Source organism: Numenius arquata, chromosome 4 (genome assembly GCF_964106895.1).
Source record: "Numenius arquata chromosome 4, bNumArq3.hap1.1, whole genome shotgun sequence".
In the NCBI taxonomy this organism is placed as follows: domain Eukaryota; kingdom Metazoa; phylum Chordata; class Aves; order Charadriiformes; family Scolopacidae; genus Numenius; species Numenius arquata.
Window position 1 is genome coordinate 39544649 of NC_133579.1, and position 25079 is coordinate 39569727.

At 37.6% G+C, this 25079-nt stretch overlaps 1 protein-coding gene across 1 annotated transcript in view; it reads left to right on the plus strand.

The window, feature by feature from the left end:
- The window catches only part of TMEM245 (transmembrane protein 245), an 82443-nt gene that overhangs the window by 14319 nt on the left and 43045 nt on the right, over nt 1-25079 (plus strand). Inside the window, exons 4-9 of the mRNA XM_074146462.1 lie at nt 403-510; nt 4039-4260; nt 9388-9557; nt 15878-15901; nt 22358-22462; nt 23877-23959. Of these exons, the coding sequence (XP_074002563.1) occupies nt 403-510; nt 4039-4260; nt 9388-9557; nt 15878-15901; nt 22358-22462; nt 23877-23959 (712 nt within the window). The remainder of the gene's footprint in view (nt 1-402; nt 511-4038; nt 4261-9387; nt 9558-15877; nt 15902-22357; nt 22463-23876; nt 23960-25079) is intronic.

The following is a 25079-nucleotide window of genomic DNA, read 5'->3' on the forward strand; positions in this document are numbered from 1 at the left end:
CTTTCTAGTACTATCTGTATGGTTATTTTGGGAAACCTTTTCCTTGTCTTGCTCTTTTAGTTTTCTTGAAAGTCATCATAATCATCATTAGTAAAATTGATTATCTTCTGTAGAGATTTTTTTAGATTAACCAGACTGCCAGCAGCTGCAAATGACTTGGGTCAGTAGCAGTTAATTAGTAAGGAAAGTGCTAGGCAAAAATAACTGGTGTTTTGTTATACTAAAATTAATAACACTCATTCCTGTTTGATCGTGTTGACTACATATAATACATATTAAAAACTAACAGTGTCTATCCATGTAATTTCTGATGCTTAATAGCTTTGGTGGATATCAGGCAACAAATAAAACATTTTAAGACTTAAGCTTTTTTTTGTTTACATACACATATATATTTTACAGGGGCAGAGCTTCCTGGTCAGATGATTTCCATTGCTGCTTCAACAATTGCTATGGCAATTTCAATGACAGAAGATGAGTCCAATAATGAACGTTCCTCACAACCCTCAGGTGACTGAATACTCTGTAAGAAAACATTTGCATTTGCTCTAAGGGTATGAAATTGGAGGGAATTAAGAACAAATTTCAAAGTATCTATCCCTATCCTCTTTATCCTGTACAAAATAGCACGTTTATACTTACATTGTGAAACAGGTTTATCTGTTTTAAAAAATATTAAGAAGACAATAATATAAAACCTGTCTTTCAAATGATTGTTCACATGTCTAACTGGAAGAATTTATCATTTTTTTTTTCAGAGTGAGGATGTTTTTTTAGCCTATTCCTTATTGTTAATTTTTTTTGTTTTCCCTGGCTACCTTTTGATTTGTTGGCAGTTATGAGATACGTTTAAACCGGATTTCTGGACCAGGTACAGACAGGCTGGAATAATTTTTGAGTAAATGAGTGCCTCAGCACCCTCAGAGTAAAAAATTTCTTCCTAATATCAAATCTAAGTCTCCCATCTTTCAGTTTAAAACCATTACCCCTCATTCGATTGCTACACTCCCTGATAGAGTCCCTCCCCATCTCTCCTGTAGGCCCTTCAGGTACTGGAAGGCCATTGTAAGGTCTCCCTGGAGCTTTCTCTTTACCAGGCTGAACAACGCCAGCTCTCTCAGCCTATCCTTATAGGAGAGGTGCTCCAGCCCTCTGATCATCCCTCTGCTGGACCCATTCCAACAGGTTCATGTCCTTCCTGTGCTGAGGGCTCCAGAGCTGGACAGAGTACTCCAGGTGGGATCTCATGAGAGCAGAGTAGAGGGGCAGAATCACCTCCCTCGACCTGCTGGTCCACCACACTTCCTGTGATGCAGCCCAGGGTGCCGTTAGCTTTCTGGGTCATACATTCACACATCTTCTCTGTGAGTGGTGATGAAACATTATTCTTGTACAGGAAAAGGTTTTACTGGCAGAGTTAAGAAACTTGACACCTTCTGCGGGGTTTTTTGGGTGGATCAACTTTGTGAACTGACTTAGGATACAGAACTGAATGGGAGTTCTGATACTAAGGAGTCTGTGCTTGTCATGGGGAGAATACTGGTTCATTGGCTGCGACAATTTAGTTTGATTTTAAAGTGCTGCAGAACTGTGTTCTGAAAAGCTTTCTTGTCTTGGGATCCCCTCAGAGTTTTTAGTCTTTTTTTTTTTTCCTTTTTGTTTAATTCTCTCTTTTTCCCTGTCAGTTCGTTCCCATCTGTGTTTTGTATTTTATGTACAGTCTGCTTAAGTTAATAGGGAAACTGTTAGAGAATGAGGCAGTTCAATTGGTACTACTCTTAACATTACTGTTGATCTTATTTAATTAAATGTTTTCTTCATTGCAAAAATAGATTGATCAAATTTTTCATTACCGAAAGAAGGAATATTCTTTTTTCTTTGATAAAAGTGACTTTACTAAGGGCTTTATGGGCAAAAAGTGTTGGATAACTTTAATTTTGGGGCGTAGCCTCCAGCATAGTAAATTTCTTTGTTTTTTCTATTTTGACTTTTAGCACTTACTTCCCTTTGATAAATATTGGACTTGCTTACTTCTTATGTTTATCATATTAATTTTGGAGCCAAAAAGTAAAAAGCAAAGTTTTGTGTAAGTTGAATTGATAGGGGAGAATTCTCCATTATGGATATACTTCTTTCAAATTTGTGTTTGTTTAGTGCATCATAAGCTGGATCCATTTGTTTCTATTAGTGCTCTTCTGCTTTGTTAAAAATAGACTGACAGGTACAGGGGAATGATAGACCCTCTATTCCTTACGACAGAAATGCTTTGTCTTTCTAGGAAGGTTTCTGTTTGCAGGTAACTTTTGCTGCCCTTACGAAAAATGAACTTGCGTCTTTTTCTCCAAAGTATAGTTTATGTATGATAGGGCTGGCTTTGATCCCTTTGAGATACGAACTGATTTTCCAAGAAGCACTCGACCTGAAGTTTCTGCTGTGTTTTGCTGCTTACAGAATTCCTTCTTTCAGGTTGCATGCTGTATATTCCTTTGGGAATATTCTAAAATTCCACCAAATACATTACCAGCAACCAGTTGATGTTTGTGTCATCGTCCCAGTGTCTATCAATTGGGAGAATCAATAGGTCAACCTTATTGTATTAGCGTGGTGGGGAAGTTTTTATAAGCTCTAAAAATAGTTCCCCTTACTTGTAGAATACCAGTGCAGATTTCTACAACAAAAGAAGAGTGTTCATCCAGTGTATGAGGCTGCAGAATTTGTCACTTACTACTACTGTACACGTATGACAAATCTGTCTTGTCTTTTTGTACATTCTAGCTATGATGCTTTAGGCTAGGAATGGCTTTAGTAACACATTGCAGCTAAAACCGCATGTGTGGAACATGAGTTGTTTGACTGATATGCATGTAGTGTGTTGTAATACATTTTTTTTATAGCCGTTTTTCTACGTGAGAGGAAAGTCGTTGGTGTTGATGTGACACAAGTCCAGTGAAAGAGTTGTGTTTATTGCTTTCCTGCTGCATTGTGGACCAACGTAACAAATTGCCTTTTGTTCTTCAGCATAGAGTAACTTTTCAGGTTTTCTTGTGTGTGCATTCTCCTACTATGGCTGCAAATTTTTCTCAAGTAATGGTGTGTGGAAAGTGTGTACATTTTGCCACCAGCATGTGGCCTCAGTGAAAGTTATTCCTGGTGTTCTCAGGGAGAGATTCTACATACGGCGACTGAAGATGGATTTGGTGTCACCCATGCTAGTCTCATACTAGGTAGATGTACCAGCAAAAAAGTTAAATAAATAAATTGCTATGTTCTCTATACAAGAATTTTAATTTGGACATAATATTTTTGCCTGAAATGACTGTTTACTCTTTGTTTATAGGTGTATTTAACACATCAGTTCACATCTTTTAATTCAATTTCATGTTTACTAACTTATGAATGAGAGAATGACATTTGTTACGTGCTAATTTATGCTTGCTGTTGTTACTAAAGTATGTTACACAAGCAAGTAATTTAGGATCACAGCGTGAGTGCTATGCTTGTAATGTGAGTGTGTAGAAAAGAAAAAGTGTAGTAAGAAATTAGTGAGATGCAAGTTTCCTCTTCAGTGTATGCTGTATTTTTTTTGTTTAAATGAGCTTTGAGGAAATCTAATACTTCTTTTTGAGTACTTGAAGTAAAGAAAAATCTAACATTTCTTTTAAGACTTCAATTTCTTTTAGAAGTGAATTACAACTTGTGTTTTACAGGGTATTATTTATTTTTTAAAATATATTTGGCTTGTAACTTACCTGCAGTGACAGGAGGCCTCTTAGAGGCTGTGGCATCTTTTTTTCTCTCCTTCTTACAGCACTGCTTGGCATGGTGTTGCATTACACAGCCCTCTTACAGCTTTTCAGAATTCAGAACAGTGCCAAGGCTGTCTCTGTCTTTTAGAGAAATTACCAAAAAAACCAAACCAACCCCAAAACCCGAAACCCAAAAGAAAAAAAAAGTTAATTTGGGACTAAGGAGCATATTTTGTTCTGTGGTGAACATTTAATGTGATAATTTCCACTTCTTTGTATTTGTTTGTTTTAGGAGCAACAGAAGGTGATCAGCCTCCACATGCTGCTTCATCTTTCTCCTCCTCTTCATCCTCATCTGGCTCTTCTGGGAGCAGACAGAGACCTGAGACTGGATCTTTTCTTAGGAAAAAGAAAACTAGTGATATCTACTTCATTACACTCGTGTGGGCCATTGTCATTGTGCAGATCTGGCTAAATTTCTGGATTGTACAGCTATTGCCAGTGCCTTTTGCAGGTAATAATCCAATTATTAGATATGTATGTTAAATGATGAATTTGGATAGCCTTAGGTTTAGTATTAAATGAAGTAGAAGGAAAGGATTGTAGGCTTGTATGAGTTCCAATTTAAAGCTTTTTCAAGATTTTTTTTGTTAAGACAAGAACATCAGAACATAATGATGTTATTGAACATTATTATGTTCTTGATGTATTGTAGTTTCAAATAGCAAGATTGATGTGCACTGTCTTTTATCATGTAGTGGACAACTCTGTAAAATTACTTTGTCTGAATATTGTAGTTACCTGGAATAATTTAGTGCCATTGTAAGAATCCTTCTGGTTTGGAGTACTTTGTTTTACTTCCTCTTGATGTCTTGTCTTTCATGTTTTTGCACCTGTAGAAAAAAAATATTTTAGCTGTTACTCAGCACTGAAGTACAGCCCATGCTAACTTTTAATTTCCATTAAAAATGGATTGTTAGGCTCTGTGGACAAGTTGCAAGATAAATTTGATTCTAATTAGCTCTGGGGTTAATTAGCTTTGTTGTTTCACATCTACATGCATCCGTTCTCTTATATATCAAGAAAGAATGGAGTAGTTATGATGGCTATCTAAGAAGGTTATTTTAAAATTGGGTACCACTTTTTCTAACACTTTTTTGGGGGACGAATAGGGAAGATAGGAACTCTAGAAATATGCATAAGCTACTATGAATTTGAAGGCATTTCCTCCCATCCCCCTACTGTGAACAAAGTGAGTTTCCTAATTTGCTTGGATTTTCTCTAAGCTTCAGTTAAAATGCTAATTTTCAGCCTTTTTTTAACACCTAAATGTAGCTATTTTCCCTTTTACCAGATGTGATGGGCTGGCCCCAGCTCGTGGCCATGTACTCATGGAGCCACTCACTCTCTTCCTGTCTTCCACTGTGGGCTCATCCATGAGCTGCAGTCCCTTTGGGGAGGTACCAGCTCAGGCGTCTCCTCATCCCTAGGCCACAGTCTCTTCAAGAGGTGTACCTGCTCTGGCATGGGTCCTCCACAGGCCACCATCCCTCTTGAGTGGTGTGCCTGCTCCACCATGGAGCACTTCTACTTCCCTGGCCTTTTTATTCCCTTTGCTGATCCCTCTGTTCCCTCTTCTTCTCTACACGCTTGTTCTTTGTTCCCTCCTTTTCTGCCTCTCTAGTGTTTTCTGCCCTTTCTTAAGTTAAGTATGTTTTCACAGAGGCACCACGCTTGTGCCTGATGGGCTCAGCTTTGGCCTGTGCTGGGTCCATCGTGGAGCCCGTGGAACCGACTGTGTCTGGCACAGGGCAGCCAGTCTCTCCCGTTGGAAGCCACGCTGCTACCAAAACCTTGCGATTTACACCCAATACACAAAGCCATTGTAAGCTGTCTGGTTGTGGAAATCTGGAAATCATCACTGTAGGGACGTGCTTACTGGTTCGAGGGGCACTGGACTCTGAGAGGCTTGGGGAGAGGAACAGCTGCACGTTCGGCTGTGGCACTGTAGCAGGAGCTAAAGGGTAATGTGATGGTTAGGCATATAAATTGCTGAATACAAGCTGAGGGGAGAGGGGTTTGATCTTTGTTTCATTCCAGCGTAGTTGCTACAGAAGAAACTGCCCTGTTTTGGTGTCTGGGCATCGTGGGAAATGGCCACGACAGGTTGCATGTAGCTCATAAATGCATCGTACAAATGAAAAAGAGATGAGAAAATCAATTTTACACTTACTAGAAGCAGAGCTTATATGACAGTTTATTGAAGGGAAAAGTGAATGACTGACTTAGGCACTGTTTAGAAATACCTACTTGGGTGGGAGGAAAAAATGGTGCAATAGTTTTGCAGTTAGGTAGACAGCAATGGCTGGTTTTAAGCTTGAGCCAGACAAATCTGGATTAAAGTGCACATCTGTAACTGAAATCGATAAATACTCCTGCTGCCAGTCACTAGGTCCAAATTAGCTACTTGAACAATAAACTCATGCCAAAATGGAAATTAATTTTGAGAACATTTGTGACTTGTTGCTTGTTGCCTTAGCAGTGGCACTGTGCCATGAAGTGCTTTTCTTGGCATATAACTGAATATATCTATATCACCACAAAAATATTATGAAAAGGCAGTATAACGATGAACAGAGCTGAATTTGGAACAGTGGATCACAATAAGTGTCAGAAGGTGAATGATGATGACCAGGGTTGTTAAGAGAGAGATAGTATTAAAGATATTTGATAGTGGAAAATAAGAAGACTAGAAAGCAAGTTTCCTTGCAAGTTTAAGGAGGCTAGTAACTTTAAGCACTTCTGAGATCTTAAGGTGAATGCTTCTAGTATGTAAAAAAAAAAATAGAAACAAAACCCCACCCCTAAAACCTTAAATAAAAAGGTGTTAATTTCACCAGAGTTCATTATGTTGGTAGATAAGACTTCCATGAAGTAACAGTTAGATTATAAGTAGTATATTGGTATCGTTAATGTTTTCCCTTGAATGCATTTGTACTCTGGTAGAATGAGATGCACTTTTAAAATTGCTTAATGTAGAGGGTGGAAAAATTATACTGTAATTATACCATAAAGTGAGAAGATGAAAAAATGACTTTTGAATTCAAAAGCTAAGAAATAAACCAGGTTGTGGAACACTTGTAGCATTTTGTTCAGTGATGTGAGCCTGTGAATCCTGTTACCACCTCTTTTTAAGATCTTTCATTTACTTGTTCAGTTGCATTGTTTTTTGAGTTCCTTTTTTTTTTTTCTTCAGGTCATTTTCTGCTTCCTGGAGATGTTTGGAATTTCTTACTATGCAGCCTTTCTTTTCTTTTGTTCACGTTTTTCTAATAATAGACCTCCTTTATCTTTTTTGCCCTTGCGTCTTTTTAACCTAATTACAGCTGTGTAATTGACTGTAGCATCTCCTTCGCAATGAAAATGCACTCAGGATATTATTTAAATAAAACGTCAGTCTACCCTTCTGCTATGTTGTTCACCTTGTAAAATGCAAGCTTGCCCTGGTTTGCTGAGCAGCAATTTATGTATTTACCATGAGTTGTATTTCATCATACAAACATACATACATAGATACATATAAAAACTTCAACTTGCAAGTTAGGTGCTGGAACTCGCACTGTATTTTCTCATTTTTGTATGTTTGCCACATGATCTTTAGTAGAAAGGTTATTCTAGATAGATTATTCTATTTCTTCAAGAGAATAAATTCCGTATTTGCCACATGGTGGTGCCAGAGGGTAAGTAAACCACCTGCCAGCAAATTGTTGAATGAGCTCTCCATGAGCAAGAATGTAAACTATTACGAGTGGCTTACAAATAATAGGCTTTTGTGGAACTTTGGTAATTGCCCCGTGGATATTAAAAGTTAACCTTTTCGGCTATGTATGTCATTTTACACATCTCCAGTTAGAAGCATGATGTGAATTTTTGCAGATGAGGGGATTATTGTGGTGTTGATGCATGGCAGTAAGCAATGAATCTAGTTTGGAGAATAGTCTTTCATAATAAAAAAAAAAGCTTCATTCAAGTGTACTTTTAATATAATATTGGGGAATTCAGTATCAAATATTGCTATAAATGCTATATAACTGGAGGAGTGCTGCTACTGTTTTCATAGACTTTTTTTACTGTGCAAGTAGAATTTTTAACACCAGCTGTAATTTTTGATCGACATGTGATGATGTTCACTGTTACTAAATTCCTATTTAAAAAAAATAAGGGAGAAATTGGGAGAACTATGTGATTCTGTTGCTAAGAGTTTAACTTCGTTTTCCTTTAGAACCATAGTTTTCAGTATCTGGGGATGCAGTGTAGTTTTGTTTAGACGCGTGTGTATCAGTAGTTCATGGCAGGACTGGGTTCTCATGGTCCTGGTCTGTTGATGTGTTTTGTAATGATGTTTTTGTGACTGGTATGCTTATATCAATACTCGAGTAAAATCAGTTGTAATACAAATCTGTGTTTATAATGTGAATTAACTAACTCCTCTGTTCTGATGTTAAATTTGCTAGTAGCTTCGGAAGATTACTTACTTTTCTTCTTTTTGGCGTTGGGAAGACAGGTAATTTGAGTGGCGTAACATTTTGTTGAATAAAAAAAGAATATAGGAAATATTTCATGACTATGAAAAGTCTGATTCAAAGCTTCAAAGGAAAGTTTCTTATATATCATGCTTTTTTTGTTTTTACATTCCTGATTATGATGATTCACAAGTTTTACGCATGTACTCGGTAAGCGAGGGAAGAAGTGCCATCGCAGAATTAGAACCATAAGCTTTATGCAGAAGTCTCTGGGCTTTATTTCATGGCAAGTGAATAGACGTGAACTTTTATTTCTGTAACTGCAATGCTAGACATTTCTAGAATTGTTAAGAAGCTCTTTATTTTACAGTGGATATATGCTAGGAGTGTCGGAGAAAAGCTGCTTGTGGTAGCAAAATGCTTCTTTTTGGGGGAAAAAAAGTTGTAAATATTTATTGTGTTGTCTGCTTTTGAAGAGCAGTATGGATTTTTCTGAAGCTTTGTGCAATCATCTTCCAGCTGAGATAAAAAGCTGATACCAAAATAATGGTTTTGATGTTTAAAAGCAAAATTAATCAGTAGTTGTATTTCAGTTGAACATTTAAATGAACACTTCTTTACTGTAAATTAATGCATGATCTGCTGACACTTCTTAAAGGAAAGATACAGCTTCAACAGTATAGGAGGCCTAAACCTTAAGAATTGAGGCTGAAAACTTGCTTTTATATGTAACATAATGTTAAAGTTCTGAATCTGGTATTTTATGTGGAGTCATCTGGCATGGTGTATTTGTGAAGATGTGATAAATCCACTGTGCTGGACACATGGGATGCCACCTGCTTATCCCTGGCCTTGCTCAAGTCTGTTAGCTCTGTTATCGGGCAGTGCGCAGACTGCTTTCTGCTGTTGCCATCTAAATTCCATACAGATAAGCATGGCTGTAAAGCAAATGATAAGATTAGTACTAAAATCACTTGAAAATTCTGAAAGTGGTTTCTAATGGGAGATAAAACTCAAGAGTCTTTCTTTTTTGTAGGTCCTTCAGAATGGAATAGAAGCATAGTCTTGTGATGCTCCTCTGAAATCTCTAATACTTGATTTCCTTCTTGCGGTTGCAGTTTGGGCACTTAAAAAACTCGTGGTTCATTTTGGAGTTTTGAACTTCATGGCAAACCATTGCAAAAGCTGGTGGCAACTTCTTGAAAATTTTGTGAAGGAACGTCAGGAAGCTCTTGCTCCACGACCCATCAGAGGGCTCGGAAGAGTCATGTTGAAGCTTGACAGTAAGGTATTTCTACTTACTTCCTTAAGCAACCTGAAAGTTTGTTTTATTCTCTGTTCACTGTTTGCTGAGATGCTTTAATTCTAAAATAAATGTCTGTCACTAATGGACACGTCTCTCACGTAAAACTATATCTGTTTAATGGTGTATTTTAAACCATGTCTCTTCTGTCACTATTCACACTTAAGTACACATTTAAACTTTGTTAAATGATTATATACAAAGCTTGACAGAAGTCACGTTTTAAATGTTGAGTTAGCTTTAGAAGATTCCTTATCTGTGTAAGTCAAACTTCTCATGGTTCAGTCACCTTACCTGATTACAAACATTTTGAAGTTAAATTTAATGAGCTTTAATCTGAAGGATGAGATGTTCTTACTTCTGTTGTGAAAACTTAATTTAAATAGCAACTGATTTTATTCTGTAAGTCGGGCCTGAGCTAGTCGAACACATTTGTTTATGTTATGTGGAAGTATAGTTGTTTTAACACAGTGGTGTGGTGGTACAGAAGGGAAGAGAAGAATTACGTGGGATAAGGTATTTGGGAAGTGCCATAGAATAAGGCTTCTGTGCTCCCCTCCGTTCTCCCTCACTCAAAATGCGCCCACACGTGCATTGCGAATTGCAGAGTTGGAAAGCTCCATAAAATTTATAAAGGCTCCTCCATTCAGAATTGTACGTTTTGACTTAACCTGATAGATTATTTTGCTTGTAAAACCTATGCCAGTGTGTAAGACTGTGATTTCTATAACTGTGTTCTTGAAGTGTTCTCTGCTTTAGAAAAAAACATTACCTCAGAGTTTCTATAACTGAAGAGCTGAACCCTGTAAGTACATTTGTCAGAGCATCTGTACCTCGGCAGATCCGTCTGCAGTTTATGGCTCTGAATTCCTACAGGAAAACGAAGAGCTTAAGCCCAGATCTAATGGGTAAACGGATGTCAGAAGGTCAACAAAAGCATTAAAATCCTTTAGGAAATAAGTAACGGTGTCACAGAGGAAGAATTTGAAAAAGGAAAAGCCTTTCGGAATACAGCTATGAACAAGATAAAGGGAGGTTCCATATGTAGCGGGAAATATTAACATGTTAGGATAAAAGCTTGCATTATACAAAGCTTTTCATCAAAAGCTTTTGTTTTATAAGTAAGACTCTCTAGGCACATTATTGTATGTATGGTATTTCATGGGTTGTCAAGTTTAGTACCCTTGTATTTTATAACTATATGACACAGTATCCTTCCTAATTCCACTAAGTCTTTTCTCCTTAAAGAAGGTAGGGCTTTTGTTGTAATGTGCAGCAGAATTTCCCACTCTTCAGCTTAAATGTATTTAAGGTCAGTTTGTATTCATGTTATTCTTGTCTAAGCAAAAGAACAGTGTTGGCACAACTCATTTCTCCATCTTCCCTCTCCTCCCATTTTTTAGGTGACAGTCATATTCCTTCTGAGTCTGTGCTGTGTGTATTAAATCAATTAAAGCTCTACTAGCCTTTATAAGAAAGACACTAGATACTATGCATGATTCTGTTCATTTGTGCCTATTCTAATTACAGTTCACCTGGCTTTATCATGGGTGGCTGGAATTATTCATATGTGGTCTTCCAATGCTTATCACACTAATGCTTTCATATCTGTTAAGTTCTACTAGATATGCTTATTCTGTGCATTGTAGGGTCATGGATGCATCTTATCTCTGAGACTTTGTGAAGCAATGCCATAGAAAATTGGCAATTGTGATTTTTATGGGGTCAGGGAAAGGAGAGGAATGAAAATGACATCCTTGCAAGTTTTTTTTTTTTTCAGAAAGGATGGATGAGCTGTATTTAAGTTGGATTACCAAACAATTTGGCTTCAGTAGGCACTGTTGAAGAGGAAGTGAAAATACGCGAACACAAAATAGAAATTCATGGAGTAAATTGCTACAGCTTACCTTTTGTGTGTGTGAGAAAACAAGATAGAAGGATCATTTCCTTTGCAATTACATATTTATTTTTTTAATACTTTCTTTTCCTGGGAGCTGAAGCTGCTCAGTGATTCGTTTGTTTGGTTTTTGTATACTGAGTTAAATGGAGGCTGAATCTCAGCATCAGGGTGTGTTTGGGCTCTGAGCTAAGTACAGTAAACCATTGGCAAGGTCTGTTTCACACAGATACTCATACTTGGTCTTTCTAAAGTGGTATGCCCAATTAGGAAATAGTTCAAGTTTTGAGTAAAAGGTAGTGAGAACATGGAATACATCTTAGAGTGGCATCTCTTTTTCTCCCAAGTGAAGTTTAGGAGGCTCATGTAGATGGTCGGAAAATAACCCATTGCGTGTAATTATGGGAGAGTACTGCTCATGCATGCAAATCTTTGAGCTTTACTGATTACGTCTGTTTCTTAAATAAAAGTAGTAAGAAAAGAACTGCTTTTCCTTCCTACGGCTCATCAACCTCTGGTTATCTTGGAAATGCAGACAAATTTGAATTGAAGGAAAATTCTGATCAAGAGGAAATTGCTCTTGGGCATTGCTTTTCATTTTCTTCATAATCAGTAGCTCAAGCTGTGCCTGTATGTGCAGGCCTGCTTTATATATTGACTATGGAAATAGGATGTCCTCACTGTATTCTTTAGTCCCTCGTTGTGGATTTGCCAAATGGAGCCAACAGACACAGCAGTTCAGATGTGAGAGACTTCCTGGAGGAAAGAGTAGGGAGGTTTTTGTTGTCATCCATCAAGTCACTGTACAACTTAATAGGTATGGTGTCATGCATGTTCTTATCAACCATCAAGAACTAGTAATTTGGTTCAGTAATTTATTTTTTTTTTTTTTAAAGACGACTTGTCTTTTAATATGGTGACTGTAGTTTTATTTTGATTAGAGTTTGCGAGGGAGTTCAGCAGCATAGGCAGTTGCTCAACGGCATGGACTGGACTTTTATTAATTAGAATGTGCTAGTATTTTGTATGCATGCTTTCTGGTAGACCTCAGCGAATCATGTAGTTACTATATGCTTTCACTAAGTATAGCATACTAGAATTTTATATATGGAGGACTGTAATAGATAGTTTGGGATTTGGGTAAAGTCAAGGTTTGGTTCTTCTGGTACCAAGTTCAGTATGTAGTTAAAGAAAGCACAGGAACCAGGCAGAATCTCTACCAGTGCATGTATTATTCTAGGAAATGCTTCCACAGACATGTAAGATCTTATATAAATAATTTTCCAATAAAATACTGGAAAAGCCTTATTAATTTTGGATGACTTGAATATTAGAATTAAACTGTAGCCTATTTTTAAATGTAGATTGGTTGTATTTGTAGAACTACTTAACCATCAGTATTGGTAAGATAGTAGGCAGGTAGAGCCTCCCAGATATTGTCTCAGACATTTAGTAAAAAGATTGTTATTTTTGACATAAAATGTTATTTCCTAGTTATTGTATTTATCATCCTATTCCAGGAGGCTGAAATTATAGAAAAATACAGAAGACTTCCTTTCACGTTCTGCTAAAATCTCAGGCTAAAAATAGAGCTCTAGCTTTTATTGTATTGGGGTTGCAAAGTGGAAAAATACAGCTAAGAGATATACATTTTTTCCAAAATTCAGAATCAGAATCAGAATCGTAGTGGTTGGAAGGGACCTCAGAGATCATCGAGTCCAACCAACAGTAAAAAAAAAAACAACAAAAAAAAAAAACCACCACAAACAAAACCACCACCCACCACCTGAACACACAACAACAACAACCAAACCAAAAACCATCACCCACCCACACAGCACCCCACCACAAACCAGTAATCTTGGACACTAGAGCATGCCCTGAAGAACCATGTCTACACGTTTCTTAAATACCTCCAGGGATGGTGACTCCACCACCTCCCTGGGCAGCCCATTCCAATGCCTGATAACCCTTTCAGTAAAGAAATGTTTCCTAATATCCAACCTGAACTTCCCCTGGCGCAACTTGAAGCCATTACCCCTTGTCCTATCATCTGTGACTTGGGAGAAGAGACCGACCCCCGTCTCTCTACAGCCTCCTTTCAGGTACTTGTAGAGAGCAATAAGGTCTCCCCCCAGTCTCCTCTTCCCCAGACTGAACAGCCCCAGCTCCCTCAGCCTCTCTTCGTAAGACTTGTGCTCCAGACCCCTCACCAGCTTCGTTGCCCTTCTCTGGACCTGCTCCAGCACCTCAATGTCCCTCTTGTGGTAGGGGGCCCAAAACTGGACGCAGTACTCGAGGTGGGGTCTCACCAGTGCCGAGTACAGGGGGACGATCACCTCTCGGTCCCTACTTGCCACACTGTTCTTGATACAGGCCAGGATGCTGTTGGCCTTCTTAGCCACCTGGGCACACTGCCGGCTCATGTTCAGCCTGCTGTCGACCAACACCCCCAGGTCCTTTTCTGCCAGGCAGCTCTCCAGCCATTCTTCCCCCAGCCTATAGCGCTGCCTGGGGTTGTTGTGACCGAAGTGCAGGACCTGGCACTTGGCCTTGTTAAACCTCATCCCGTTGGTCTCGGCCCATCGATCCAGCCTGTCGAGATCTCTCTGCAGAGCCTCTCTACCCTCCAGCAGATCAACACTCCCACCCAGCTTGGTGTCGTCTGCGAACTTACTGAGGGTGCACTCGATCCCCTCGTCCAGATCATTGATAAAGATGTTGAAGAGAATTGGCCCCAGTACCGAGCCCTGCGGGACACCACTCGTGACTGGACGCCAGCTGGATTTAACTCCGTTCACCACCACTCTCTGGGTCCGGCCCTCCAGCCAGTTTTTAACCCAGCAGAGGGTATTCCCATCCAAGCCATGGGCAGCCAGTTTCTCCAGGAGGATACTGTGGGAGACTGTATCAAAGGCTTTGCTGAAGTCCAGATAAACAACGTCCACTGCCTTTCCTTCATCCAGCAAGCGGGTCACTTTGTCATAGAAGGAGATCAGGTTTGTCAAGCAGGACCTGCCCCTCGTGAACCCATGCTGGCTGGGCCAGATCGCATGGGTGTCCCTCATGCGTTGCATGATGGCACCCAGGATGATCTGCTCCATGAAATTAACCTAATGGATAGTGGGTTTTAATATGCAGAAGTAAAGTTAAAGGCAAAAGTATGTTGTTGAGTCAGTAAACAACTTTACCTTTTTTCACTGATAAATGATTCAATAGGTGAAGAGGTAAAATAGAAACAAATTCTTCAGTCTCAATTTGAGGCTTTTGAAGCTTTGTCATTGCTTTCCATTACTGTAATTCTTTCCATGAGTAGTAAAAGCTAGTAAAACTGGGTGCTTTGTGACATATGTTATTTTCATGTTTTTCCTGATATTCATGGTTTTTTGTAAATCTGCTTCTTGCTTCTGATATAACAACATTCTGAGATATTTTTAATTTTAAATATTGTTATATTTTGTTTTCATTGGGAGCTAAGATAATTTCTGGCAACTGGTGGATTTATTTGAGCATTCAATGATCTTGTTTTGGTGAGAAACAAACTTCACTTACTTGATCTTAACCTCTAACACAGATCAGTAATAACATTAAAGTTTTCCCTGTTGTGATTGTGCTGCTGATTACTAATAGCTGGAATTAAGAGTACAATCCTACGCAAACTAGGTCCTAAAATTGCTGTGCTTGAGAAGTATGGGTGAGAATTAGTGAGGAAAAATAACTGTAGTACAAAACGAGAAATTGACTGTTGAAAAGTACAAAGAGCCTTCTGCACAACCAATAAAATTATACGAAATCCGTACATTTATTTGATCTACAATTTGCTGTTTTGTGTATATCAGATTTAATTACATATTTGATGTTATGCCATTGAATGTGAATGTTGTAATATGAATGTGGTACTGAAAAAAAAAAGTGTTTTAAACAGTAGTTGATGTAATAGGAGTGTTTTGAAATACATAGGAAACTGCCTGAATGGGAGTATTAAAGCAATAAACAAGTATCTCCTGTTAAGTTTTGGTGTTTCAATAAAGTGCCCTTCTCAGGGTACTTTCACAAGTCCTGCTCTGAAATCTGAAAAGTTAGCTCTCAGCATAATTAAACTAGAATTGCCCAGATTATGCTGAGAGCTCTGTCAGTATCATCAAAGTTCTTATTTGTTATATCCCTTTGTTTCAAAAAGTGCATGTTAAAAGTAAAATCTAGATTCTTGCGTTAGAAGTTGTTATGATCTTTTCTTCTTATTGCAGTTTACCTTTGTGTCTGGAACAATTTCATTTTCATTCTATGGATGACTTTGCCTGCCTCTCATTGCTTTTTTTCCCTGTCTATTACTGCATTTTTCAATAATTTTCCACTGTGTTCTTGTCTTTTTTTCCCTTTTCTTCCATCTCCCCCTGCCACTGACAAGCTGTGGCACTGGCTTAATAAGAAGGTAAATAAACAGAAAAATTGTGATTCCAACTAGTGGATTCTGTGGTTTTGGGGAGTGTTTTTGTTTGTTTGTTTGATTGTTGGTTTTTTTTTTTTTTTCTCAGCATGAACACTCCTTAACATGCCTTGCTTCTTGGTTTTCTCTCACAAGTGTCCCTTCCAGCTCTTGGTATAAGCTACTGAAGGTCATATAATTCTACCTGATCCCTTGTTTTCTACTAAAATGAGCACACATAGTTAAATGTTTTCTAGAGCGGAATATTGCATTAGCCTTCCAAGCGGTAGTTTGATTTAGTGGCACTTTTGTTTAAGAACAGTTGATATCTATCTGGTCCCCGCTTGTATGCGTAACAAAACCAGTTCTCTCTCAGATTGGAGAGCTGTTCTCTGCTCAGAGAAAGCATCAGTTAATGGAATTAACATAGGAGTGGTGAGGGTGAAGCTCAGTGGCAGAGCTACACACATAAGTCATTGCAAATAGTGCATTGACTGGCTTCAGTCAGTGCTGTTAATCTTTTACTTTTGAAGTGTCAAACTGTCTTGTGTGGTCAGTGGTATTCAATGTAGCAGGAGTGAAATGAGAATACTTGTCTCAAGTACATCTCAGAACTGCTGAATCTAACAACAGTCTAAAGGGAAGTGAGGGCTAGTTTAAAAAAAAATAAAATATAATTACAACAGTTGGTATAGCTAAAATAATTTTTCTTTTGCAGGGCTTTTAAAAGTGTGTGATGTGTTTTATAAGAAATGTACTCCTCAGTTCCCGTGGTTCATCTTAGTCCACTGGGGCTAACTATTGTTCTTTGGGGAGCTGTCATCCCAAGAGAAGTTAAAACTGATTCAATCCATGTTTGATCTCATGCGTGACTGAAATCTGGACAACTCCTCAACACAGTGATGGCTCTCTGGGTCTTGGGCAGTGTCATTGCTTCAGACAAGTGCAGAGCTGGAGAGAGATGTCTGTAGCCTGTGTACATCTGCAGAACCTGAGAGTTTTAGAGATGAAAATCTAGTATGTGATGAAATATATGAAAACTAAGTAATTAAGTGAAAGAGGAAAAAAAAAATCAAATACCGTATCTGGAAATGGATTATACTTTTAGCAGCAACTTTTATCCTCACTTACCGCTTCAGTATTAGTGGGAGATTTAGAATGGTTACTGTGGTTTTATAAACAGCAATCCATTATTTCCATTCAGTAGCAATTACAGTAGAAACCATAGATCTGCCTTGTGTGTTTTGAAAGACACCTGAAATACTGCTCATTCTGAACGCTGTTGAGAACAAGCAGAGCAGAGTGGAGCATTCAGACCATAGGGACACTGGCACAACTCTCTAAAAGGTTCTTGTAAACCATGAAATGGGGCTGCACAGCTGGTTATCTACTGTGAGTGGTAAATGGGGGATAATGCTGCATGTTGTGTCCAGGCTGAGTAGCTATAATGAATTTAGAATGTTTGATCTTCAGTATTTAATCCATGAGCTCAGGGTTATATGATGAGGGGCTTTCTGTGTTTCTGAACAAGCAGGTAGAGTTGCTTGCTTTATGATTCAGTTATAGTTGCCCACTAAGAGGGCAAACCTTGAATGTTCTTTTGCCCGTGAATGTGGTTTGGTTGGTTTAAAATTACACTTTTATTTCCTGACTTTGAAATGTTTGTGTCATGTGAGTGACTTATGACTAGTAAATATGTGCAACCATAGCCCTTCATAAAACTTTTTTGATTAGGTATTGGTTTGTTAGGACAGTTCAGATGAAGAGCTGAGCTCAGTGAGCCATAGGTCAAAGTTTAGTCTCAACTTCTTTTTTTCTGGCTCGGAGTTTGTTATTTACTCATTTGAAAGTTCATTTATGTAGATAATTTTTTTTCTTAATGTTGATAGGGTGCAAAATAAATTTCACCATAATTATTTTGAACTCTATAATGTCTGGATTTTATTTTTACTTTAAAGAATTGCACTGTTGGGCAAAACCCTAGGGACCTAGTTGCTTAATAGAGGGGTTTTTTTTAATTCCTAGAAGATATTTTTGAAAACGACTGTTTTATTTTACAGTTTCATACGAAGAGATCATGAAAGTCCTATAGTGTTATATGTGGTGCTGACTCCTGTGCATGATGAGCAAGTAGTAATATTATAATCAAGATGGGAAAAAAAGGCAAAAAAATACTGTGCAAACTGTATCAGGTTCTTGTGGGTTTGTTTTGTTGGGTTGGTGTTTTGTTGGTCTTTTTTTTTTTAATAGAGTATGATTTTTATTTTTTTTTAAATGTAATTAGAGGCAAAGAAAGGAGACTGTAATACAGAGCACTGGATGCAGTTAAAGGTTTGCTTCCTTCACACCTTTCTCCTTTTTGCTTGTCTTTGAAGAGAAGTACTTGTGAGAACACCAAGATAGATTTCTGATAATCCCCCAAGAAACTAAAAATACACAACCTTAAGATGGGAGAGTTGAAAATGATGGTTGATTATGGCTGCTAGTGATAAACCTCAGTTTTTTTTTTCTTCCTGCTCTAAGAGCTTCTGTCAAAAAGCTGCTTGAAAATATTTATTTTTTTTCGCAAACAAGCATAGCATTTAATCACATAATTTAACGTGATATATGTAGTCCGAAATATAGAATAGGTTCAGCTGACATAGCGTGATTTGTTCTTTATAACAGTGTTTCTGGCAGGAGTACTTAGAAAGAATTGCTAAATTCTGTTGTTGCTGTTGGAGAGACACTGGTATGAGTAGACTTAAGACCTCATAGACTGTTATCTACCTTTTCTCACTTAACTACTCATCTGACTCATTTTAGCGTAACCCTAAGATCTGTCCTGTCTACAGGTTTCCCCTTATTCTCATCAGATGATATTAATAAGGTGATATCCTTAAATTTTAACTGAACCAAAGGGAAATGTCAACAAGTCTAATATATGTCTTGGAAAAAATCTTGATAGATAGTGAATCTGTTTTAAAGATTGAAAAAAAAAAAGTCCTTTTTGTTAATTTCATGTAGATTTAATTGAAAATGAAGTAGATGTCCAGGTATGCTTCACTGTGTGGATAATGCAGCAGGTAAAACATACTAGAAAAACTAGTATTCTGATTGACTGTGCAGTGTGACACATGAAAAGATGAATTCATAGATGATGTATCACACTGCATAACATAGAGAACCTGTCTAGGTAGTAGGATTCCCAAGTGTTAAGCATGAGCTGTAGTTCTGTTACAGCTTAGTGTAATATGGTTTGTATCATCACCCACAAGTTTAAAACAGGGATTACTTGCAAATTTTTGAGAAGCTTTTTAACAGAATGCAACTCATCTTAAAAACTTTTTTTCTACAGTAAGCTGAATTGAAAAAAACTTTAAAAAAGGCTGATACCTCTCCCTTGAAAACTGTGACAAGTAAATATAGTTTTTTGTGGACAGTCTGTGACAAATCAGTAACATTTCAGTTGGTTTTACAAGTGTGACCTTCTGTAGCTTAGGAGCCTGGCTTTCCTTTACCTTTGAGTAATTTCGGATGTCGTGGCAGCATCAGCTTCCTGCTATTGACTAACCTTTAGATTATAAACTTGGAAGTGAATTTAAATCTTCATAATCTCTGGCTAATGACTAGTGTTTAGTCAGCATATGTTTGTCTTTGTGTGCGTGCCCATGGTTTACAGGAAGGATGTAAAGGGAGGTTTGACAGGGTTGGGGTAAGAACGAAGTCTGGACCTGATTCAGTGGTAAGTACAAGCACACGAGGATCTAACAGCATAGCTTACCTGCAGTAACATAGCACCTGTGCTTTATTTAGCATGCTTGTGCAAAGGTGAGTGCTTCCTAAGGAAGTATTGTGGGTAAATGTAGAAGGAGGGGAGGTTTAATAGCAAGGAAATTAAAGGAGAGGGAATAAATACAGCCCTAAATGAATATTTTGCATCTGGTTTTACTTCTACAGTACTCAATCCAATTCAGTTGTCTTCTGTGATTTCTCTGTACCAGTCGTATAACTTGGATCTGTTTAAGAGTGTAGCGAGAGATGTAATTGCAGTACCTGTAGGCATACCAGAATTGGCTTTCATCAGCTTGGGCTACTTGCCCAAGTAAATAAACACAGGGTGGACTTGCACGGCTGAGGCTGCTGCCTGTACTGGTACAACATCAGTGCTTCTGTTACCTTTAATCTAGTTAATGAAGTAATTCAGGCTTTAAATGTGCTGCTGCACCCCAATGACAGCATAGGCATACTCTTACCCACAGTAAAGTGTGTCAAGAAAAGATGACCCTGTTAGTCATGTTCCTGTTCAGGGAGAGTCCTCATCCTGATCTTTTGGAGCTTGATCCTCTAGTAGTTGCTACCATGGTGAAACAGCTAAAGCATACAGCTTCAGCTGCACTGAGATTTCGTCTGTTAGATGCTACTCTCAGAATCCCTGAGGCTAGCATTTTTGGAAATCTCTGCCAGTGCCTCCAATTTCTTGCATCGAGTAAGGTCTGATTAAGGTGCTAAGACTAACTGGCGGATTTCTTTTATCTCTAACTTAGAAAGTAACTAGCAACTAGTTTGAACTTTGTTAACTAAGAAATAACAAGGGCAGCTTTAATTTTTAATAGCTTCATTTTGAAGCCTGTGCTATAAAATTTCCATTCCCTGGCCATCCAGTGCTTTTCAGTGATATTTTTGATTTCTGGCCTTTAAAACAGGGACTTGTATTTCTTGCTTCTCTTGCATAATTCTTAGATGTATCTGAGACTTGTAAGGGCACAGTAAATCCTGTTTTCAGTCTTATTTCCAAAGAGGTAGCAGCCCCACATAGAGGCTACTCAGAGTTTTTCAGAAAGCTGCAGTACTGCTGCAGGCAGGTAATCTCCCTCTAGCACTGGCCAGACATTTCTGATGGCTGAAATATTTCAGCAATGCTGAAAAATGTTAAAAATATCTAAGACAAAAGATTTTGCAGATTCCTTCAGGTTCTCTGAATTCCTTTCTGCAGGTCATAATATAATGCAGATTTTGTTTTAAAAAAACCCACCTTGCTGGCTCAACACTTACCCTTTTAAAAGAAACTTTGCTTTCTTCAGTGTTCTTCATCATTTTGAACGGCAGTTCTAAAATGCTGAATATAATCCTTGTGTTAATTTATATCAAACAAGAATCTGGTTGTAAAAGAACTTGGAAGTTTAAAAACAATTGCTTAATGTACATTAACTGCTCAGATGCTACAGTCCTTACTTTTTTTCTTTTTTGAATAGGAAATATAACATCAGTTTAACCAAGTCAGTCATCACATGGCAGTCTGTAGAAGTTTCTTGTCCCAGGGCCAACTTCACATGTAGGGATAGGGTAAATAATGAAAAATGAACTAATGTAAAGCACCAGCAAGCATATTAGCAGTTTTCTAAGATCTCTAAATAAAAGGTTACCAGCTTAATCACTGAATATATAACTTGTACTCGCTTGGAAATACTTTTATCTACTGGACATTGGCTTTGACCTCAGTTCTCTTAAAGCACAAATTTTACAGCTGTACTTCTTATTCTGCCTTTTCCTGCAGTAATGCCAGAAATAGCCTTGGTATTTGAACCACAGAAGCTAGAAAAATGTATTTGGTCATACCTGCATGGGTTTTCACAGCTTATTCTGTAATCACTCAATTTATGTATGAGATAAAGCTCAGCTTGCACTACTCTAGAGCACTCTGCATAGTCGTGTGGCTGAGCAGTTTTATTGTTTTGAATGACATTATCAGAATTTCTCTAATCTTAAGTGGTATCGTTATTTGTTTGTGGACATGTATAGAATGGGCCTTTTCTTAAATTGACAGGACAACATACACACGTTTCCTCTGTCAGTAGGTTTAGCTGATGCATGTTTAATGCTGAGCATCCTTTCGAGATTAAAAGCAGATAGAAATTGTCAGTGCTGAATAATGTAGAAAACCTTCAGCCCCATTTCAGTTCAGAAGGTGAAGAGCAGCTTTGAAAAATCGGTTACTTGCGGAAATACCTCATTTGTTGTTCACATGGCTATTAGCTATGCAAATTTGAAAGTCATGGTTGTACTTTACAATACACCTTGAGAGCTACCGAGTCCTGTGCAGATAGTGTCTGTAAGTTTCCAAGTTGCTGAAGGACAAGAAACAAAGACAAATACCTAGGTTCATAGCTGACGTGAATGCTAGCTTCTTTAGGTCTAATAAGTAAATATTGAATTATTGCTTGCTTTGCAGAGAGCTTGCTGTGTCTTGTGGTAATGTGTAAATGTCGTTTGCAAAATCATGTCATACCATGACTTTAATCATGCTAACATCGCTTGTTAATTGTTCATCTCCAAGCTTGGGCATAAATGCTTTTTGATTACAGCCTGATTTTTGCATTCTGATTGTAAATAAAGATAACAATACTGTCATGTAGCATATAGGACTGCTTTCATTAAAGATCGATTTATATGCTATGATGTTTTTTCTTTTTTTCTGCACAGATGATCGTGTGGTTGGAGAAAATGCTAGATAAAATAATCAGCATTTTCATAATATTTTTGCTAGTGATAGGAACCCTTCTGCTAGCCCTGCTCCTTACTGCAAAGGTACAGTCTGCTAAGGAATGTAATCATAGAGCTTATTTTAAATACTGAATGAAAGTTACTGATATTTATGCAAAATTGCATAGCTTAAAGAATGCTTTGAAAAATTTATCAGCTGAATGCTCTGTACTTGAACTTGCGATCATTCCAAGACTTCTTATATGTAAAAATGTCTTTATATTTATTTGTATCTATATGTTTATTTTCATGTGTGACAAAACTAATATATAGATATTTGGAAATAAGAAATTTATTCTAGTGACAGAATTACTAGCTTATCTATTACAGAAATTGATTTTTTTGATTTTTTTTTTGTTGTTTTTTTTTTGCATCCCATTAAACTCTTCTGGTCGGGGCAGAGCCACTTAGAATTTTTTCTTTCTAATTTACCTTGCATCGGAAACATACTTGGAAAATTCTTAAGGTGTATTTGTCAGTTTGTTTGAGTAATTGCCTGTAATAACCTCATGGTATCCTGTTCTGAGTTTAAATGTGCCGAGATTCATGTTCTCTGAAATAGATAATTTTTTTTTAATTTTTTTTTTTTGTCTTCGTGGTTGGGGTTTGTTTTTTTTCTCACCAGAAGAGGTCACTCGTCCTTTTTTTTTTTCCTTTTTTTTCCTTTTTTTTTTTTTTTTTTAAAATGGAGCTGTGTTCATATTTGAAACAGTCAATGGAGATTGAATGTTTGGCTTGAATACAGTTATGGAACAAAAATCAGTGGGTTATGATGTCAATCTCCTTTTTTCAAAATGTAGGCTTACATAATGTTGAGTACTTAAAATTGAAAGCTTTAAAAGTTGTGCAAATGTTCCTGCCTAAAGCTTCCTTATATTCACAAAAGGAACATCAAGATATTTATAAAAGGTGTCTTTTATCATTCTTACTGAAGAATTAATTTGGTGAGGCCCTTTGTAGCATGGTTAGTCATGTTAGAGCTGAGCATTCATTAATTTTTACACCTCTTTGATCCGTGGCTTTAAAAGGTGTATCTGAAACTGTGCTTTGTATTTTAGTACTTCCCGTGGCAGCGCTGCTCTATTGTTAGAATTTTTTCCACTGATGAAATAAGGTTTAAATTTCTATTTGCTATTACTAGTCACACAGTGTATGACCAAAATTGTCAGAAGAGACTGATGATTATTGTATTGTATTGATAAGGTTTAAATTTCTATTTGCTATTACTAGACACACAGTGTGTGGCCAAAATTGTCAGAACGGACTGATGATTATTGTATTGACTGTTTTTTTGGGTTAATGGCACTTTATTCTTCATAATGGGTTGTCTCTGTTGGAAGAATTATTCTTTAAATGTACAAACTGGTCACACCCCCACACACACCCCCAAACCCCACACCCCAGAAACCTCTCTTTAGTTTGCATTACATAACATTTCTCCTCTCTGTATTTAATTTAGGTACATCAAGAGAGCGTTCACATGATTCAAGTCACAAGCAGCTTGATCAATGAGACAGTAGCCAGTCACCCAGAATGGGCAAAGTAAGAATGCTGAAGTTAAGCGAATAGTATAGGGTGGATGAATAAGCTTCCAGGTGCTCTTATGCATAGTTTTTAATTTAAAAAATCCCTTAGGTGAACAGAAATGGGAGTGACTGTTGCAGGCAGATGTAAAAGCTAAACTCTTAGGTAGCAGTAGAGGTTATGCGTTACTCTGGAGGACTGTCGATGTGGTATCTTATTTGAGGACTGGCTGGACTTTGGAGAGGGACAGCTGAATAAACTTGTGTAGTTACAGTTTTGGAGAAAGTAAAGAGGTCGATATTCTTTTCCGTTTTATCTGTGAAAGAAAAGTAATGTCAAAGAATGCTTTCTGTAGAAAGCTGTGAGATGAGAGCTGAATTTTTTTTTTTTTTTTCAACGTGGAGAGCTGGCTGCAGAATGCCTTTGAGAGAGTAGGAGTTGAAGAAAATGTTTTTGGAGTGAACTGAAAAAGGGTTTGAGGTTGGAAAGAATGGTGGATGGGGAGAGTCTGGTATCAATCAGTTGGGAAGGGTACGTCAGAGTAGATGTGTATAGTTTACACAGTGGAAAGTTTGTAAGACACGGTCTATGTAATGATTAAAGCAAACACAAAGGCAAATATTAAGGGGGAGAGAGGATTTTGAGAGAAATACATATAGAGAAGAACAATGGCACACTGGTGAGCAAAGAAGTGATTGCATGAACAGCGGAGAGGGAATAGGTAAGACTGAGCAGTGTGATTTTTTTTTTTTTGAGGGTGGATGTTCCAGTTTGCTTTCATTCTGCTTCAGCGTAACAGACACTGAATAAGGGTGAGTCCAGGCACTTACCAGGAAAAAAGAATTGTCCTCCTGGACAAAAAGGGTTGACTTTTTTCATGGGCGCTTTCTAAACAAAAGTGATGATGGCTTAACAGGATTGAAAGAAAGTGCATGCTGTATTATAAGAGCAAGAGAACTTTTCAAAACCAGAAAAGATGTGGTTAATAAATGCTATAGTAATATATGTGCTTTAGCAATACTTATGTAATCACAATCAAGAGAATAGAAAGCACTTAAAAGTGTGTTTATTCTTTCATGGCATCTCTAGTGTTGTTTTGCCGTAAGATGGAAATAATTAGGACTAATGGAAATCGAAA